The 21,031-nt window shown below is 46.1% G+C and overlaps 1 protein-coding gene across 1 annotated transcript in view; it reads right to left on the bottom strand.

Annotated features, from left to right (window-relative positions):
* The window catches only part of DYNLT3 (dynein light chain Tctex-type 3), a 118,781-nt gene that overhangs the window by 41,858 nt on the left and 55,892 nt on the right, over positions 1 to 21,031 (bottom strand). The window contains exon 3 of the mRNA XM_085622909.1: positions 4,912 to 5,035. Coding sequence (XP_085479035.1) covers positions 4,912 to 5,035 — 124 coding nt within the window. The remainder of the gene's footprint in view (positions 1 to 4,911; positions 5,036 to 21,031) is intronic.

The following is a 21,031-nucleotide window of genomic DNA, read 5'->3' on the forward strand; positions in this document are numbered from 1 at the left end:
TTCCAAGTGTGTCTCAGCGACGCTGTGTGCGTGTGCTTTTTGGCAGCCTGAGACCTTCGTGAGAATTGCCCCGTGACAGTGTGCCCCGGAGCAGTCTTGCGCTCTGCTTCGATCTACAGCGTGACCAGAAGTGCTGTTATCGTTACTGTCATCGGCCCTGACCGTCGTCCCAAGGGGGACTCGTGAGAAATCACCTCTGTCGGCCCGAGCCTGCCGTTGCCAAGAAGAGACCTGTAAACCTCAACCATCGTGGGTATGAGGTCCTTTGCTCAAGATCAATGGAGTCGCACCGGGAGCCGATCAGCTGCGAGGCCGTCGCCTGGTAGCCCGACTCTCACTGCAAGGAGCAGCCGCCATCAACCCAAAGCCGCACAGCGTGACGCCCAAGCCGCGAGGAGAAGAGAGAGAGAGAGATTCAACCCCCACCAGGTAACGCTCAGCGAGCGTGCGTGTGGCGCCGCCTGGGGCGGAGTGCGTGCTACGAGAGACCGCTCTCAGCCTTTCCCATCTTTGCAGCGCAAGCCTCCGCTCGTCAGTATCGCGGCCCGTACCCGCCAAAGGAGTGGCAGTACCGGGGTCGGATTGTGGAGCTGCACGTTGTTTCCTTCATAACAGTATTGGGGGCATATTTTGGCAGTCGCTGACCGCGAGTCAGCCAAGAGTGACATAGAGACCTTCACTAGCACCGCGATCGGTGCCGAAATGCATTATTACTTGCTTTTATGATCCGCATTAGTACTTGCATTACGGACTGCATTATTACTTGCTTTACGAACCACATTAGTACTTGCATTAAGGACTGTCTTATTTCTACATTACAAACTTCATTACGAACTGCATAGCATTGCATTAGGATTGCATTAGATCAGTGTGAACTGCTCATTAATACCGCAAGAACCTACAAGTGATTGTTGGCCTAATAACCGTCCCAGTGAAATATTACGAATATGCATATGCTGGATATTTTTATCGTTTGGTCTCATCGTATTTCTTCTTGATAAAGATACTGCTATTTTCCTAAATCAGTGTGGTGTCCATTTGTGGCGTTATCACTGTGTTACTGGGAGTGTGGTTGCAAATACTTTACACATTGCCTTGGAGATAAGCCTGGCTGCTCGTGCCAAGCTACCGGAGGGGGAGCAGGGGTTATCTAAGAGTGTGTCCCTCCTTTCCCTGACCAGAAGCAAGGGTCCCCATTTGGACTAAGGTACCTACCTTAGCCAACTAGAGACCCCCAGTTCTAACACCCTTCTTGTGCAGTATATACAGGTGTTACAAATGAGCAAGCTGACTTGGGAGACGGTTAAGAAAATAGGTGTGTCTACCTCAGATAAACAGGGATGTCCCTTTCCCTTAATGTCCACACTTCAAGATCCCCTTCTGAATATTTTGAGGAGCATAGTTCGTGTGTGGGGAAGAAATACCAGTTCACTCTAAAAAAACAAATAACTAAATGGACCTGTATCCTGTGCCACCTTTTACAATGGGCCTCAGAGTGCAATAACGTTAGATGAGCATATACTGCGACTGCTAATATTATAGCAGTCTGTGTTTCCTTCTCTTTCCCTCTCTCTTTTAAGTTCCAGCTTCTCTGGCTGATGTTTTTGACACCTCTTTCCATAAACCCAAATTTTTCTTTCTCTTTCCTCTCTGTCAGTGGGGCGGGGGCGGTCCGCCCCAGGCGACATAAGTTTTGAGGGCAGCAGACAGTGCCCCATCCCAACTCTGACCTGCGACAGTCGCTGAATCGCCAGCACCCTCCCTGCTCTTAGATTCAGCTGCCACAGGCTGCAAACGAAGGGGCCGCTTCCGGCGGCCTAAGGCTTAGCTACGCCCCTGCTCTCTGTTTGATGTCACTTGGATCTCTCTCCCTTGCTCTTTCACTCACTTTCCCATAGTTGTGGGCTCCATTTTGTTTCTTGTCCCTTCCTGTTTCCTTTTACTCCATGCCTTTTCACATTCTTTGTTTCTGCCTCCCACACTTCCTTTCTTGTAACTCATCTATTCTTTTACTCTTGTTTCCCAAACTTTATTTGATATCCTTTCTCTGTTACTCTCCACTACCAATTTATCCATCAGTTCTACTTTCTGAAACTTGTCTCTGACAGTTTTTTTCATATCCCTTGTATTTTTCAGTCTCACTGATTACTTTTCTTTTTTTAGGCTCACTAGTTCCAGTTTTTATGTTTCAGACATTCTCCTCTTCTTTATCTCAGCCTCTCGTTACATTCAATCATTCCCTCCTTTAGTCTCCCCTGTGCATGCCTGCTTTCCTACCTCTACCTTTTCCTTTTCTTTCCCTTCATTTATCCTCCTTCTACAGCTTACTTTCCTTGGCTTCTTTCACTGTCTTCCACTTGTAAGCCTCTCATTTATTCTCTCAGTTTTTTTGCTTTCCTGTTTTTTTTTTTTACTTACTATCATTTCCCTGATGTGATGATGCTTTCATTCCCCTCTCACTGTCTCTATTTAACATTTCTCATTCATACTCACGCAACATCTCCTATTAATGCTCAAACTGTTTTTGAAATGGGAAGGTAAACTCAAGAATGTAATATACAGTTAAAATCATGATTTTAATATACAAAGCATAAAGACGCATTCACAACCCTTAAGTACTGTGATGCTCAGGATGTGACCACACTTCCGGCACCAACAGTTTTAGCTCTACTGCACCCTTTCTATGTTGATATTTGCATAATGCACATCTGCCATTGGCATTGCCTTTTAATGTGTTGGGCTCTGTGGATTTTATGTAGGGTTGAGAGTGGTTTGAGGAAGGTTGTTGTGCCTTATGAGTATCTGTATGTGTGGTCATGCTCAGGGGGAACCATTTTGTGTGGTGTTTGTCAGACTGCCATGTTATGAGTTGGCTAGGTCGGTGTGATTTTTGCCTGCATGGGAAGAGTGGGGAGAGGATGTGGCCTAATAGCTAGGGCAGTTGACCTCAAATCTGGGGAACCGCGTTCGAGTCTCGGCAACGACGCAAAACATCCTGTGATTCTGGGCAAATCACTTAATCTCCCCGTGCCTAACAAAAATTACCGTGTCCTTATGCACCCAACTGGTGCTCATGTAAAGTGCTCTGATACCCGATACCGTCGGGTCAAGTTAATGCTGTATAAAACTAAAAGAAAAAGGGTAGCGGCCAGTGTTGACCTAGGGCCCTCACTCAAGGAGCTGTTTGGTTAGATAAAATTTATATTTTATTGATTTTAAGTTGAGAGACCTGCTCACTTCTCCATTGTATTTTTGCAAACAATGTCTACACTGCCTCCACTAGAATTCCTGCCAGCTGAGCAAAATGTGCAGTTCACTAAGCCTGGGAAGGTGCAATGGCCCCCTCACATAGGAAAGGATGCATACCAAGTTGTTGGGAAAAATGTTGCTGGGAGAACATGACCTGCATTAAATAGCAATGTGACCTACTTTCCCAGACTGAGCTTTCATTACATGGTACAAACAAATGGCAACGTAAACTTGTGCTAAGCGTTATATGCTTATCGAATCATTAAATAAAACATTTAATACAAGGTGATTTCAACATGACCAGCATATTTTCCATAGCTGTACACTAAAAGGTTATTAAATTATGTTGCATTATCTCAACACTATATCTGAAGATGCAGTTTGATACCGACAATGTATCTGGAAGCATTTTCAATTGGATTTGAATAAAGCATGTTTATAGAGTATCTCATTTGTATCTGCAAGAGATTTTCCAATCCATTTGTGAGATGTAACTAACCAAAAGGTAGATCTGTCACTTCCTGTAATAGCACTGGGTCAAAAGATCATGCAAGTTCACATGATGTCAATTCCTGTGATGTTACCAGCACAAAGGGTCCTGTGATGTCACTTCCTGTGACATCATCAAGGGTGACAGAGCACATGATGTCTCTTCCGCTAACTCTGGCATCTTAGTGAATTAACATTCATGTTTCTAACCTATATAATGTGGTGTTCAGCCGTCTCCTTTGGTATACTGCTTGTTGAATCTTTCTGTTTCTGTCGGGTCAATGGGAAAGCCTATGGCTTCCACATCAACATGTGCCTTGGTGACACCCACTTCTTCTTAAGCAAAGAAAAAGTGTAGCTCATGGTTGTATCTGGCAGGGAAGGCCTCCTGGGTGTATCCTTCTGGCCTGGAGGACCCTTCACCTGTTAAAGCTATTAGGAACCTTTAGTCTATGACTGACTCCGTGTTGACCAAGGCTTCGCAGGTTAGAGCAAATCCTTCAGTCTAAGAGTTCTCTGGGAAATCAATCTTATTGTTTGACTCCTGTGAGGTCACACTACGCAAGTCGTCATCGTTGTTCCTCATTTTTGATTATGGAACTGCTCCTTAACTGGAGTTTTCAAATACACATTCAACCAACTCCCAGTGATTCGAAACATAGCCCATTCAGCCTTTGCTTAGCATGAAAACATGAACATTCGTCCCCTTGCTGGACTCTCTTCACAGGCCCCGTGTTTCATTTTGGGTGAACTTCCAGGTGCTTTGTACCATCCACAGGTCAAGTTAAGAAAAGGCATGACAGTTGCTTTATTGCAGTCACCAACTCACTGCCATATGACTATTTACTATAAATCATGCCACACGTTCCTCAAAACTTGGCATTTTTCTGTCAAATCGCAGTCCCTGGACTTGGTAAAGTTCAGTCTCATTAGCTTGGACCGTCTCAACAAACCTCTGGGCATACGCATTCTGCAAACTCTATAAACGTCATGCATAATGTGACCTGACGCTGTGTCGATACTCTGCACTTGGCCAATACCACAAGCATGTGTTAATACAATGCAGGACTTTGGAAAGGGAAACATTTGCAATGTTACCATTCTTTTGCCTGTGTCAATAACCTCAACATGTTCCAAGAGAATAAAATTCAGAAAATCGCGATTTGTCCTTACCTATATATTTGTAAGCTTTCCCCAGCTTCACCAGGCGTGCTAAGGATTGCTCCACCACACTGGCCATCCATCTGTTCACTTCGCCCTGATCATAATCCACTTCGCCAAGGATAACATCAATACACTATAAAAACAAGGCACACATATGTAAGACACACGCATCTATATACATTAAAGAACGTACATGAACACTTAAAAGACACGTCAGGAAAATATCTGTGTTATATATATCACTTAAACACAAAAAAGCTGGTGGGCTAGGCTAGACAATACTAAACTATTGAAAAAGCAAATTTCCAGTGGAAATTACTTTTATTTAAAAAAAAGAACAGTCCAATATGCTACATTTATATATTTACAATTACTTTTCTAAAAATATCAGTGTAATTCTTCACAAGTTCAAAGTGGCATCTGAGCAATGTACAAAAGAAATTAGAGTCTTGTATAGAGCACTGAGGTAAAACCACCAGAACCTACCGATACCATAGAAAGAAAGACCGCCATTAAAACCGAATTCCATTTGTGTCCGATTTAGGGTTTAATACCAACCTTATAGCAAGGTTCCTTGAGTGGTTGAGAACTTGTAAAACAACTAACACTCTGCCAACCCAGTGTAAATCACACTAGTGAAGGTTAAGGGCAAGAATACGTTTATTGATGGAGATCAACGCAAGAGTCACCTGAACTAGTATTTGTGAAGACTGTGAACGTGGAGTTACACTGAAAGATCACAAAACGTCACGGATTGTACTAGAAGCACCACCACGATCCCTGACATCCAAGGCACTCTCAAGTGGAGAACATCTGGGGCTTTTTGCCCCAGGCCAAGGTCTTTTCGTGGCCCTGTGCTGCCACTGGTTTAAATCTATCTATATGACACATAAGCTGCGTTAGCCTGCTTTTGTGATATAGTCTCAATTAGGAAGGTAACCTTCGCTGCCACTAGGAGTCGCCATCACATTTGTGACCTGAGCCCCACAAAAGCTTCTAATGAGCCGCTCATATCACCGACTCATGAACCCCTCTCTCTACCTGCACTAGGTGCTGGACAGGGGCGAAAAATTGGCACCTAAAAAAGGGGGACATTTTAGCGTATCGCAACCTTTCATAAATCATTGTGTGGTTACAATTGGGGGCTCATTTTGGGGCGAAATTTATGTTAATTATGTTTTGTAAAGGTCCAAAGGCCAGTAGCCTCATCCAAGACTGGAAACACTGTTAATCCATTCCAGATCACCAATGTCTTCTGACACATACCTTCAGCTGTCACCATCTTGTCCCTGAACGTATTGCTCTCTCTTAGATCCCCAAGCCCTTGCTCACTCTTGGATCTCTGGATCCCATGCCAGGACCTAAAACTCCTGGTCATCCTTTGAGATTCTCGGTCACTTCTAGCCACCATGGCCCCAGAGGTTCACACTCATCCGCAAGTATGTAGGCCTCTGCTCACCTCAAGGACCCATGGGTTCTGCGCATCTTAAGGACTTGAGGCTCTTACTCCCTATAAATTGGTCCCAAATGGCCCAATTTCCAATAGGGCTCATAAGCTCATTTCCACTCTTTGGCCCCCTTCTCCATGTCTCTCATTTCCTTTAGTCTTCCTTTCTCTCCTTTCCTTTTTCTCTCCCCTTTCATCCCAGGATGTTTTAATTTTTGTTTGTTTTTACAGCAACACTACAAAAAAGGTGTTTTTCTTTTAATCCATTTCTATTCCTGTTTTTTAACAACTTGCAAAGTAATTGAAAACTTTTTAGGTTCCTGGTGTTTCTCTCATTCCATTGCACATTACTGGAATGAAACTTCTCTGTCCCAGAAAACTGGAAGCAGGCACCTGCGGCTTATCTGCCTGATCGTTGTGACCTGCTGTGAGAGACAAAAGCACCCTACCCACATGAAGACTTGTTAATTGTGCTGCTCAAAAACGCACCTCCATCAAAGGCTCACTGTTGTCTACTGAGGGCCAGGATGGAAGGATGTGCATCACATGAGATGTGTCCTCCGGCCGCCCAATTGTCATCCTGTAAATCACAAATAGGGGACCTAATATGAGGCTTGCTCAGTCTACCTCTCACCTGAAGCTGCAGCAGTCTACTGGTTAGAAAAATCAGCCCAGGGATGGAGGGTTGCTTTAGCCACAGAGGAAAGTAAACAAGCATTTGCAATGCTATCAGTCTCGCCTTTGGGAACTTGTAAGTATTTAGCGATGCAGCACATTATCGCACATTACTGCAACATAGCTTCGCTCACATGTATTTTCAGCATGACATCCCCAGCTGACGGTAATCACACAACTTAGGGAAGACCCAACGACTTCCGGTGATTATTATATAAAAATGTTTTTAATCACAGAGACACGAGTAAAAGCAGGCACTGAGGATCTCTACTTGCCTTTCAGTGCGATGACGCAGTAATGCAGTTTTTTTTTATACTGGTTATGCCGTGGTGATTTGCCTGTAGAAAAGGGCCTCATAGAGATGTGCTTGATTTAAGGAGTAAAGAGTTACAAACCGGCGGGGTTGTATAAACCGTGCACTGGGTTACTATAGAACCCTACAAGTTTTCTTTAAGTGATCAAAAAATAATGAGCACATTAAAACCAGTGATAAATCTTAAGCATTGTATTGTTTAAATCGGGATACACATTAATTTGCATGAATCAAAATTAGGTGAACATAATTCTTTCGCAAATATCCATCAAAGTGCATTAAGGTACATAACATGTGGTCATTACATCATGATCGACACATGAAATAATATACAGAATGTTTAGAAGAGAGCCCTATGCATTTCGGGACTGGCACGTCCCTTCATCGGTGGCAACCTGTGAACAGAAACATTAATATTATAAGGATATCATTTATGATTCTCGAAGACAACATGAGGGTGCCAATACAATAAATCATGAAAGATCCCAACTCGTCAATCATTGCGCTATATTCGCAGCATATGGACCACCATTTTATTCTTCCCTCTTTTTTACGTTTAACTTGCAGCATTTCCCTTATTGTGACAACGTTTCTTCGCGGAGTACTACCGATTTTTGATTACGAGGTAAGCCCAGGTCTACCACACAGACTAGTCTGCCACGTTCTTCTGATTTTCTACACCTTGTTTTTCATCTCTTTCATTTCCTTCCACACAGGTTGCTATTGAAATTAGTCTGACCACTTTTGCTATTTGAGGTATGACCTCGAGGAATTGATTGTGCTTTTTTGCCACTTTTTCTTCCATTTTCTTTAGTTCACTGGGGTAGCATTCTCTAACAGAATTACATTCTCCTTGTCCACAGACAATAACAGATTTTCTTATTTCTTTAAGTTTCTTCACATTATTAATTCCACAAGGGTGGAGCAATAAACATATCACCACAAAAGTAACGCCCAGACGAGTTTGGATCTTTCATGATTTATTGTACTGGCACCCTCATGTTGTCTTCGAGAATCATAAATGATGTCCTTGTAATATTAATGTTTCTGTTCACAGGTTACCCCTGATGAAGGGACGTGCCAGTCCCAAAATGCATTGGGCTCTCTTCTAAACATTCTGTATATTATTTCATGTGCCGATCATGATGTAATGACCACATGTTATGTACCTTAATGCAATATGATCCATATTTGTGAAAGAATTATGTTCACCTAATTTTGATTCATGCAAATTAATGTGTATCACGATTTAAACAATGCAATGTTTAAGATTTATCACTGGTTTTAATGTGCTTATTTTTTTGTGATCACTTAAAGAAAACGTGTAGTGTTCTCTAGTAACCCAGTGCACAGTGTATACAACCCCGCCGGTTTGCAACTCTTCACTCTATTTAATAAGACGCTTGAACTGACAGCAGGCATAACACTGTCACACCATTGCGAATTAGCAGATTATACAGTTTACAGGTTCAAATAGGTGTGCGCCTCCTTCCCCATATTTCAACTTGATTTAATGTGGGTTAGTCATGCATATTGTGGATATAAAATGTTTTTCCACTTCTTTCCACAGAAGATTTTCAGCTCATTTTCTAACCTAAATCCTGTTTTAGAATGTCCCTCTTCTGTTCAACTGGCAGCATGAATGGATGCATTGAGATAGGCATTTGCATCCTACCCTGGATTAATGGCGCTTTCAGGTCTGCTAACACCAGGATCACAAAAACCTGCCTCATTTAGTGATCAAAGAGTTTCTTAGCTGAGGGCTCATGCACGTTTCGTGCTTGTGTTGGGCCCTGCACACTGGTTGCCTCTCAATAGTGCCACTGGGCAGTGCCTTGAAAATATATCCATTTTGCCTGGCAAGAGATGTATCTGTCACCATTTCTAAGAAGCATGCACTTTTGGGGGATAATTTACAAAGATTGTAAACGCTCTTGTGTAATTTCTACATTAAAACATTTTTAAGTCATGATTGGATGGCTCCGGCAAAAAGAAGTCACACAATGTAAATGCATCCTATACATTCTTAAGTCACAATAAGATGAGTAGATGGGCCTTCTCCGGGAAATGTCAACACCGAGCTCAAGGCAATGCAGTGGAAACAGGGTGAGAAAGCCACATTTGTGGCTATTCACAAACATCTCCCCTGCTTTTCAAGCACTTATCTACCTGCACTTCTACAGGTATACCTGAACAATCCAGGGAGCAGTAATAATATCCCATACTGCCACAGAGTGGGAGTAGGAAGAAAAAAATTTAAATAAAAAGACCATTCTCTGAAAAAGAGAAAAGGGAAGAAAAAGAATGTGAAATATCAACTATTTTACAAACTCGCAGTTAGAAAGTATCCAATTAGAAGACTGCATGAACGTGCAAAATTATTATTCAAGTTCTCTTACAATATTCACCAGTGTGTGCATCAAACCGTCAGAGGTGGTTAACAAGCATTTGCAATGCAATAGGTCTCGCATTTATGAGAGTTTGAGCTATTGGCATTGCAAATGAAAATGCCTTTTATTTATGTATTGTTTTTAAAACCGATAAATAAAAGGAATTGTCATTTACAATGCCAATAGCAAATGCGAGACCCATTGCATTGCAAATGCGTACTATAAAAATGTGTAAAAAGTGTTAGGAGAGAGCGTGTCCAGCAGGCTGGACAATGCTATTTGAGAAAATAGTGCTCGGAGGCTGTAATTAAAGCCTACCGAGCAACAACACACGCAACAGGGGGTGTCGCCATGGAAGGTTACAAAATGAGACAAGGCAATACCAAGGAGGGACTGCTAAGCCTTTGGGGCAATGAACAGTCACAGTTTACAGTGGACAATGACACAAGCCAATGAAAAATGTGGGTGGAGCGTCAGGTCCCTACCTCAATACAGCATGCCTCACAGAGCAGCGCATGCGCTGCCCAGGCTCGACCTAAAAAGCCAGGTCTTCAGCTTCATGCGGAATTCAAGAAGTGAGGAGGAGGCTCTTGCGTTGCGGAAGGTCATTCCACACTTTAGGAGCGATGTAGGAGAAGGCTTGACAGGCAGATCTGGTTTTCCGTATGGCTGGGATGTGTGCAATTAGGAGTCCGAGTGAGAAGAGGTGTCTGGAAGATTTGTGAAAGCAGATGAGACTGCCGAGGTTTGGTTGGGCAGTGGTATGTAGTGCCTTGAAAGTGTGTGTGAGGAGCTTGAATAGTGCTAGTCTGTGTATGAAGAGGCAATGGAGCTCGGTAAGGTTTCCTGTTCCATGCTGGGGAAGTGATATGCACAAGAGTTGGGCAGCGCCAGTCAGAAAAGTGCACATTGAACGGCCCAGAGGTCAAACGCAATTCAATGAATGGGCTCTATGGCCCTGCTCAGGTAGAGACTGTATGCATGCAGAGCTTATCCTAGTGAAAACAGAAGTGCCTGCAAACAAGCACTGTGGTTTAGCTGGTGCGTAGTCCTATGCCTGGCTTAGTCACTTTGAGGGCAAGCTGATATCTCCAAAATAAAAGCTTTATTGAGGATTTAGAGTTATCTGCTAAGGTTCCCAATTACAGGAACAATTAAAAGAGAGCTCCAGGAGAAGTACGGAGACGGGGAAAAGGGGGGGGGGGTCTCTGTCTCAGGCAGTTCTTAAATGTGCCAGGGCTCTCGTTAGGAGGCCTCTGCAGCTTAAAACATCTATTGCCATTGCCGGTGCTGCCAGTGACAGTACTCACAAAACTACTAACCCGCACACTGCCACAAGTATGACAATTCAGCCTATTTCAGGCCCCCAAAGCTATAAAAATAGTTTGGGCGGCAGGTATTAGTTGTTTTTAATATATACTGAATTAATAAACAATTGCTGTTCTGCTCATCTTTAAATTATACAAACAGCGTCACCATGTGGCAGAAGTCTCAGTGTTGACAATTAAGTGCCGGTGCCGAGCACTGGAAACCATCTGCTCAAATTAAGCACTTCAGGTAAACATAGCATAGCTATGCTTTGCGATCTTATGCAAGACAAGGGGCTACAGACCCCGCCATTAATGCAGAGACGACAGACCTGACGAGGGTGCAATATGGCAGAGAAAAGATTCCACCAACAACGAATGCACACAAGCGACACCTGCAGGAGACTAAACGAGCAGAGACCAATCAAGCACGGCCCTGGTGCCCGAAGACAAAGCTTCCAAGTAGATGAATCCGCACCCACCTCAATAGGGAGGCGGAGCCCTCTGACCAACACCTCCTAGTTAATGACAAACCGTTGCTGCCTGCCGCTTGCACCCAAAGCGCGGAAGTCTGGACAGACAGCAAAGGAGGAGGTGGGTGGGAGGGAGGGGGGGGGGTGTAGAGTGAACCTACGCAACCTTTTCACCCCAACTCTCTCACCCATGGCCACCCACCTCTGCCCCCTTCCCCAATCAAAGACTTTCGAGGCACAGAAGCTTTAGAAATAAAAAAATTACAGGTAGGCGTGACTGGAAACATTTCATCTTTAGTAAGGCGCCCTATTAACACAACAGATGGAGACTGTTTTAAAGGCGTAAAAAGTCATTACATTGTAAACCCTGTGTGGTAAAATCCTGCGGACTAAAACTACACCGAGAAAATCACGGGCATGAGACTGTTTTACAGTTACATATTCTGAGTGGCCTGAGAAAAAGCGCCTAAACAGCACTGGGGAGCACCAAAGCACTATCACACCTCACTCTGCGCTTTTCTGCTGAGTCTGTTCAGAATTGTAACAAGATGTGCCAGGAAAGAAACAAAACTACGGAATTTTGTAAAGTGCTGTGGAATGCCGAGGTGATAACAAAACTTTGAACTGCTCAATTGTTGCTGAAAAGAGACCGCTGCTGTCACAAAGCGTCGCTGAATACATTTCACACGGATATGCTTTACTGCCTGTGGAAACATATTATGGAAAATTCAGTCCACGTGTGTGTGTGTATGTATATATATATATATATATATATATATATATATAATATAATATAATATAATATAAATGTACAACGAGAAATGTACATAACATTTATAAAGCAGCTACATAATCCCAAATACACGGTAGGGCAAGAGAGAGTGCCAATAAGTGGACATACCTTTTGGTCCAGGCTTTCCTGTGGCATCGCACAGGAGCCTCCGATAGATGAGGCCCGAACAGTCCCTACCTCGGTAGCCAGCATGACGGCTCCAAGAGCGAGGCCTGGTAGCTGTGCGCCGCTGCTCTGGGGTCCGTGTAACTCTCCCGGCACCCCCGCCCCTCGTTAGTGCCAAACAATGCTAGTTGTACACCTTCTCCAACTCCGCACCACCCCTGCAGAGGTGTGGCGAGGGACGTCCGAGAGGAGTAACCAACACCAAGGTAGTAAAGCTCAGTAAATAAACATATGTCAAAACAGTCGTGAATAAAAATTTTTTTTTTTTAAACGCGCCCCCCCCCCCCATTAAGAGCACGCTCACTGTAGATAATTAACCACCTTGGCCAAGCATATTAACAAATTAAGAAAACTGGCCACTTTCCCACCCAATCTCATCCATACCCCACAAGCAGTGGCGAAAGCAAAAATGCCGCCTCTCCCCACGCATAATGTGATGCAGAGCCACCAAGTCTCCCATATCTCATATTCATTGCCCTTGAGCCGAATGGGGGCCCCCTAAAAAATGCTGCCACCACCTGCGCTACACCCCTGCCCATAAATAAATACTTGCTATAGTGAGAAATGGTATTGATGTAGTAGCCGTTTTCTGTCCTGCTCCTCGTTTTATCATTCTAGCAGAGCCGGCATTTTTCCTGGCTCGCGTCGTCCTCCCTGCATCATCCATTGTAAGTCAAGTGTTGCGTGCGGTTTTGAATACAAGCACATTCAATGAAGCAAAAAGATTTCTCAGCGTGTCTTCCCTGGATCAAACGAGTTTACACAGGTCAACCTCTGGCTAGAACAAGCCACAAGCAATCTTCATGGTGGATGAAAGCACGATTGGAGTGTTATAAAACACATTTTTATAAGAGACAGGAAAGCAAAAGTAATATTACAAAAGTAATAATGATGAAAGCGCACATGCATATTAAACATATGCGCATGGCTTTGGTTGCAGGAAAGTATGTCGTGCCTGAAGTAGAAGAAACTCATTAATGAAAATAGGCTTACAGACTAAACAAGAATTGCGACAAAATACACCTTACTATGTAACGTAACGTTTGTTTTTTTAACAGGCTCACTTGTAATTCTTCTCCTTTTGTATCTTTACTTTGCCTAATGTGAAGCGCTCTGACACCTTCGGGTAAAGTCCGCGCTATATAAAAACGCATTAAATAAATAAAATAAAAAAACTATGGTTAGGACTGATCCTCCTTCCTCCCCATCCCCCCCGCCATTTCAGTACTGTATCGACATGTTTACGTGTATGGGAACACGACATATATTTCACTCAGTCAAAACACCATAAAGTAGACCACAACTTTAGACCGAATCCATGCAATGAAGGAAAGTAACACTTCAAAAACGAAGCGAGAGGCATCGCTGAAGGATTCCCGAAGAGACGGAGTTGAAGTAGCATGAGATCTTAACTCTGCTCGGAAAGATCTGCAACAGCTACAGCCATCACTTTCCCTGCGCAATCGGAATTTATGACTGAAGTATTCTTTGCGGCCCCATACAGACCTGTGCATCCTTTGGGGTGATCTTGGGAGCCGCCATATTTTCCTGTTCCACCACATCCGGAAACATGGTGCATGTGCTTCCGGGTCAGCCACGGTCGGAGACTAGGAAGGACGGACTAGAGGTTTACTATGGCAGCCGTGCCCAAAGCTGTGCTCTTTGAAGCGACGTCACGTAGTAACCATAGCGACGGAGAAGGTGCACTGAAATAAACAAGCCCAGCGGTCGGCGTGGCGCGCGCGCTTGGGGGCGTGTGCGTCTGCGCTTCTCAGAAGCGCGTCCACAGACCCCGATCGCTGCGCGTGCCCCGGTCTGTCTCCCTTGAGAGGCATCTCGACGACAATAAGTCTCGTTGGCGGCAGCGCTTCGCGCTGCAACGCCAGCGAGACCTAAAAAGGAAGGGTCACCAGATCATTCCATGTCAGGGGCCTTGCCTTCTGGTCGTGAGATGCACCTTCCTCGACTTAATGTGAACCAACTTATCTCTCTTTGGACATGGTGCTGTCTGGAAGTTTGAAGAAGTAGCTCGGACTTTGCACTCCTTCAGTCTTTGACCACAGTGCCGGGAATCCCACCAAGGAGTGTGTGTGTAGATTGCTCTAGCAGTATTTCTTTGCAACAGATACCCGGTGCCTCAGAAATAGAGAGCATGGTGTGAACTCACACGTTACCCAAAAACTCCATAGTTACAGAAAGAATTCCACACCTGACAGCCAATTACCTCAAGGAGTTAAACACTCACTGCTGACATCGGAGTATCACTAGTTCTAGTTTTGGCAAGAGACACACAGTCTTCCAAGGTTGCCAAACCCTGAGTTAGTTCCGATTCAGCGACCCACAGCTGAAAGGCACAACCCTTCGCCAAACCCTCATGTCCTGAACACCAATGAATTCTGAAATAACCTGACAGATTTATGCACGAGGAGGAAGAGTGACTGCTGCTGTTTCATCAAAAGCAGTGAGTGCTAATTATACAGAATCTCAGGAAAAAGAAGCCTATATCCAGTAATCTACAAACACATTAACGGAGAATGTTGAGGTCCAAGCCCCGGGTTCCCCCACAGGCCAGTGCTCCTTGTAGCTGCCTTCACCAAGCCGCCTGACATGCAGCTCCTGGAGGTACATAGATATGCAGTGGCCTCTGAGCCAGAGTTTACCTTTCACTTGCAGTTTTCTACAGATGAAAGGGCCTCTTTACAGAGAAAAGGGGGAAACAAGCAGTGGCGACTTCACCCGTGTCGGTTCTTCCCATCGTCCTCTTATACCCCTTGCGGCAGGTCCCTTCCCTCACACTCATTCCTTGTACCTTCAGGTTCACCGCCAGCAGCTCCATGGCTCATCTGCTGCTTTCACCTGACTCCACATTTCATGTGAAAGTGAAGGGCGGGCTGTCATGGCAGCAGCGCTAGCAAGTGCTCTAGTAAGCGAAACAGAAGCTAACACTTTCTCAGGGGGGAGGGAATAAGGTCGTCAGCCCACTCGTTCCCATGAGCAGCTTGGCCCCTATGAACTTTGTACCTGCAGCGCAGCTGGAGAGCACAGAAAGTGGGCGGCATTTTATCTTCAGGATGGAAGTCTTGGTTGTGGGAGCGCGTCTCACAGCCACCACGTAATCTGTCACAGGCACTGGTCTACGGTGAGCGCACTTCGTACTACAATGATTGGGGGCTGATCAAAAAAGCGCCAGGTTGCAGAGAGCGCATCTGGTGGTCCAGACCACTCTCTAAAGTTGTTTACAAGTTACATGTAACACAACCTCGCGGGCACCACCAGTGAAACGCAGTTGGAATGGAAAAAATAAACTCCTGAACAGAAAGTCAACTAAATGTGTTGGCGTGGAGAGGAATGAAAGGAAAAGAATTGCACACAAACAGAACATATGGCCCATAGCCGCCGACACCATCGCACCCTTGCTCTGCCATACCATCAACCGCTCCCTGGCAACCGCCTCGTTCCCTGATGACTGGAAACACGCTAAGATCAACCCCCTCCTGAAGAAACCCTCGGCGGACCCCACCGACCTCAAAAACTACAGACCCATCTCCCTGCTCCCGTTCCCAGCTAAAGTCATCGAGAAAGCCATCAACAGCCAACTCGCTACATTCATCGAAGAGCACAACACCCTCGACTCCTCCCAATCCGGCTTCAGAAAAAAACACAGTACGGAAACCGCCCTCCTCGCCGCAACAGACGACATCCGCACCTTACTGGACAAAGGAGAAACAGCAGCCCTCATCCTCCTTGACCTCTCAGCGGCGTTCGACACGGTCTCTCACTGCACCCTAATACGCAGACTCCACGATGCAGAGATCCAAGACAAGGCCCTTGACTGGATCTGCTCCTTCCTCTCTGGCAGAATGCAGCGGGTCAGACTCCCCCCTTTCCTCTCGGACCCTACACTTACCACCTGCGGAGTCCCTCAGGGGTCCTCCCTCAGCCCTACGCTCTTCAACGTCTACATGGCTCTGCTTGCCCCCATCGTCAGAACCTACGGACTCAACATTGTGTCATACGCAGACGACACCCAACTCATCCTCTCCCTATCCAACAAACCCAACACCGCCAGCCACAACTTTCAAGAAGACATGGAAGCCGTCACCAAATGGATGAAAAACAGCTGCCTACAACTAAACACCAACCAAACGGAAGTACTCATCATGGGCCCAAACCCCGACACCTGGAACGACACCTGGTGGCCCCCTGCCCTCGGAAGCCCACCAACCCCCACAGACCACGCACGCAACCTGGGAATCCTCCTGGACTCAGAGCTCAAAATGGACCGCCAGATCGACTCTGTCTCGTCCTCCTGCTTCCACACCCTGCGCCTCCTATGTAAGACCTTCAAATGGATCCCCCTCAAACACAGAAAGACCGTCACTCACGCCCTGGTCACCAGCAGGCTCGACTACAGCAACACACTCTACGCCGGAATAAACAAAAACCTCACCCGAAGGCTGCAGAACATCCAAAACATCACTGCAAGACTGGTCCTCAACCTGCCAAGACACTGCCACATCTCCCAGCACCTGCACACACTCCACTGGCTCCCCATCGAAGCTAGAGTCACCTTCAAGATGCTCACCCACGCTCACAAGGCCCTCCATGACACCGGATCAGCATACCTGAACAGCCGACTCAAATTCCACACACCCCAAAGAACCCTACGATCAGCCCAGCTCTCCTATGCTGTGGCCCCCGCACCAGAAAGACCAGAACAGGCGGACGCTCCTTCTCCTTCCTCGCGGCCAGAGCCTGGAACGCCCTCCCTCTCCACCTCAGACAGAAAACATCTCTCCCCATCTTCACAAGAAACCTCAAAACCTGGCTCTTCAACAGACTCCCTCCGTGATGGACTGGAAACTGCAAAAAACCCCTCCCCCAGCGCCTTGAGACCGTCACGGTTGAGTAGTCACGCTTAACAAACACCTGATTGATTGATTGATAGTGAAAGGATCCATGTAACAGGGCCAGTAGTCAGGGTGGGAACAAAACAGTCACAAGGAGGGACACATGTACACTATTCACGAACTAAAAACTATGGAATTTGTAAAGGCAGACCAAGCAACCAAAGAAAAGCGGTGGGCGTGTGGTGGTCGTGTTCAATCGTCACAGAGAGAATACAGCATGTCTAGCAGAGCAGCACATGCGCGCTGCATCTAGGCTCGACATAAAAATGTCCACCTAGCTCTCCTCTACCACCTGCCCCTCAGGCACAGGCTGATTGCCCACCTTGCCAATCCGACCGTGGCGCTGGTGGAGCTTAACTTCAGAAAAAGGGGGTTATCTGTTACACATTTTACCCCACCCCCACTCCCTAAACGTTTACATTTGCCAAAAGTGGCAGCGCTGAAATGCAGGTTAGTAAATGTGGCAGATGCAGCATGTGCAGCACACATTGCAAGAAGGCAGTGTTGGGACACATGCTGAACAAACAGCCAACTGACATCTGCCATGCTCAACAAATTATAACACTTGCCTAAGGTACCCAATGTAGCACTATCATTACAATTTCCCACACAAGTTTGTTTTATTGCACTGTTAGCATTTGATCAAAACTCACTTTTTTCCCCAAACTACAAAGAATCACCATACAAAGAGGTGATGGAATCAAGTGAGATCAGTGAGTTTAAAAATATCCCAAGAATGCATGGCACAAATTGCGAGAAGCAGGTGATATTAAAAAAGGACAGTATTAACAATGTGACAGTACTCCTCTCACTCTCTCTCGTGTTCTTTCTCTCCTGCTCTCTCTTGCACCTCTAGTGGCTCTCACTGCCTCTTGTTTCCTCCTGTGCTGACCCTGTTAGCTTTTGTGCTATCCATCTCTTTGTGCCTTCTTGCCTTGTGCGCTTTGCCTATATTGGCAATTTTGTGCCATCTCTTTTGTCTTGCGCTCTTTTGCCCCATTACCTTCGTGCCTTTATGTCCTGTGCTCTATGGCCTCTTGCCACCACTGTGCCATCTCTTTTGCTTTCTGTTCTTCTGCCTCCGTTACCTTTTTTGTGCCATGTCTTTGTGCCTTTTGTCATGTGTTATTTTGCCTTGTCTTGTTACCTCTGTGCCGTTTTTGTAAGGTTTTGTGCCATCTTAGTGACTCCTTTCTCTTCCTTCTTTGCACCCTTCCTGAGCTTCTTTTCCAGCCTCCTGTGCCCTCTGTCTCCTCCCCAGGCTACTCACCTGCTCCTTCCTGCTCCTTAAAGCACTTCAGCTAAGCACTGTGTTGTAAATGTATTCTACTGTATTCTTGACTCTGTTCTTACCTTCGAGAATACTTACCCGTGTTCCAGGTCCAGCCTGTAATTCTAGGAACGCAAGTTAGCGGCGTCTTACTTTCAGCACACTGCCCACTGCCTGTTCTCTTCCAGGACATACATGATGGCGGCCGAAGTGCGGACATGCTGCTAGCGCGCCAGATGAATGCCTGTATGCATTTGCCATGTCTGGACCATGTCTAGCAACACAAACACTGGTCCAAACGATACCCAGTGGTATTCAGCAACATTCTGTCAGTCCCTCAACCTTAGATGCCAATCTACATGCTGTTGATGCACCACACTGCACAGAAGGAGCATTCTCTTACACCCACTGCTGCTTCGCATGCAGCAACTTACCAGCCCAAGCACCACCCACACACACCGAGCACACCACCAACTCCCACTAGTGGACACGCACCCCAAGACATACTATCATGCATGCGCCCCAACACGTGCTCACACACAAACCACGCCATGGAAATCTGGCACTTACTAGAAAACAACGCCCCAGACATCCTCTTCCTTATTGAGACATGGCTGACCTCCTCGTCAACACCCAACATCACCATGGCCATCCCAGCAGTATACAAGATCACACGACAAGACCATCAACTGAAGCCCAGAGAGGAATAGCAGTTCTTTTCCAGAAGACCATTAACTGTGCCACAGAGAACGTGACCCCCTTAATGGAGTACCAGAATTTCAAACTCTGAATCTCGGCTAATTTCACCCTGAACAGAACCCTGATTTTCTGACCACCCAGACCATGAACAAACTTCACCAACAACATTGCAGACTTCTTCGCCCCCCCAACCATCAACTCCAAAGCATATATCCTCCTCGGTGACTTCAGTTTTCGAACCAACCATAATTCAGCCGCTCTTCTCAAAAGCCTAGGAAATACATGTCGCCGGACTCACAGACTCTGCTGGACACACCCTCGACCCCGTCTTCACCTCCTTCAACAGCATCAAGGTCACCACAGCCGCCACCTGAATTCAACTGCCTTAAACTCAACTCATGCAAAAACAACAATTGATGGACAGAATGCAGAACAATGTCATACATTCACCCCAGTACAGAGATCTGGGCCTAAATCCATCGTTTTTTTGCTCACCATGCCATTCCAGTTTGAACCCAGCCATATGCAAATCAGTCTTGACCCTGTGCCCCATGGGAACAGTCCAGCCCGAACTGCCAAGCCAGGTCCTCCCTGGACTGGAAACAAGCATCCTAGGACCGGTTTCGGGCTTTCAGCCCTCGTCAGCCAGGATAGCTTGATTCCAGTGGCATGGAGAGCAAGGGACTCACGTCTGAGCATACCCTTCCCACTCGGGGTGACAAATGCAAAAACAACAATTGATGGACAGAATGCAGAACAATGTCATACATTCACCCCAGTACAGAGATCTGGGCCTAAATCCATCGTTTTTTTGCTCACCATGCCATTCCAGTTTGAACCCAGCCATATGCAAATCAGTCTAGCCAGAAACCGGTCCTAGGATGCTTGATTCCGGTCCAGGGAAGACATGGCTTGGCAGTTCGGGCTGGACTGTTCCCATGAGGCACAGGGTCAAGACTGATTTGCATATGGCCATGTCTGAACTGGGGTGGCGTAGTGGGCAAAAGAACGATGGATTTAACCCAGATCTCTTGACTGGGGGAGAATGTCTGCATTGTCAGCATTCCGTCCATCATTTGTTTGTTGTAACGCTTTTCGCCCTAAGTGGGATGGGTATTCCCAGACGTGGGACCCGTGCTCACTACGTCACTGGAGTCAAGCTATCCTGGCTGATGACGGCTGATAGCCAGAAACCGGTCCTAGGATGCTTGATTCCGGTCCAGGGAAGACATGGCTTGGCAGTTCGGGCTGGACTGTTCCCATGAGGCACAGGGTCAAGACTGATTTGCATATGGCCATGTCTGAACTGGGGTGGCGTAGTGGGCAAAAGAACGATGGATTTAACCCAGATCTCTTGACTGGGGGAGAATGTCTGCATTGTCAGCATTCCGTCCATCATTTGTTTGTTGTAACGCTTTTCGCCCTAAGTGGGATGGGTATTCCCAGACGTGGGACCCGTGCTCACTACGTCACTGGAGTCAAGCTATCCTGGCTGATGACGGCTGATAGCCAGAAACCGGTCCTAGGATGCTTGATTCCGGTCCAGGGAAGACATGGCTTGGCAGTTCGGGCTGGACTGTTCCCATGAGGCACAGGGTCAAGACTGATTTGCATATGGCCATGTCTGAACTGGGGTGGCGTAGTGGGCAAAAGAACGATGGATTTAACCCAGATCTCTTGACTGGGG

The sequence above is a fragment of the Triturus cristatus genome, chromosome 8 (genome assembly GCF_964204655.1).
Source record: "Triturus cristatus chromosome 8, aTriCri1.1, whole genome shotgun sequence".
NCBI classification, from domain to species: Eukaryota; Metazoa; Chordata; class Amphibia; order Caudata; family Salamandridae; genus Triturus; species Triturus cristatus.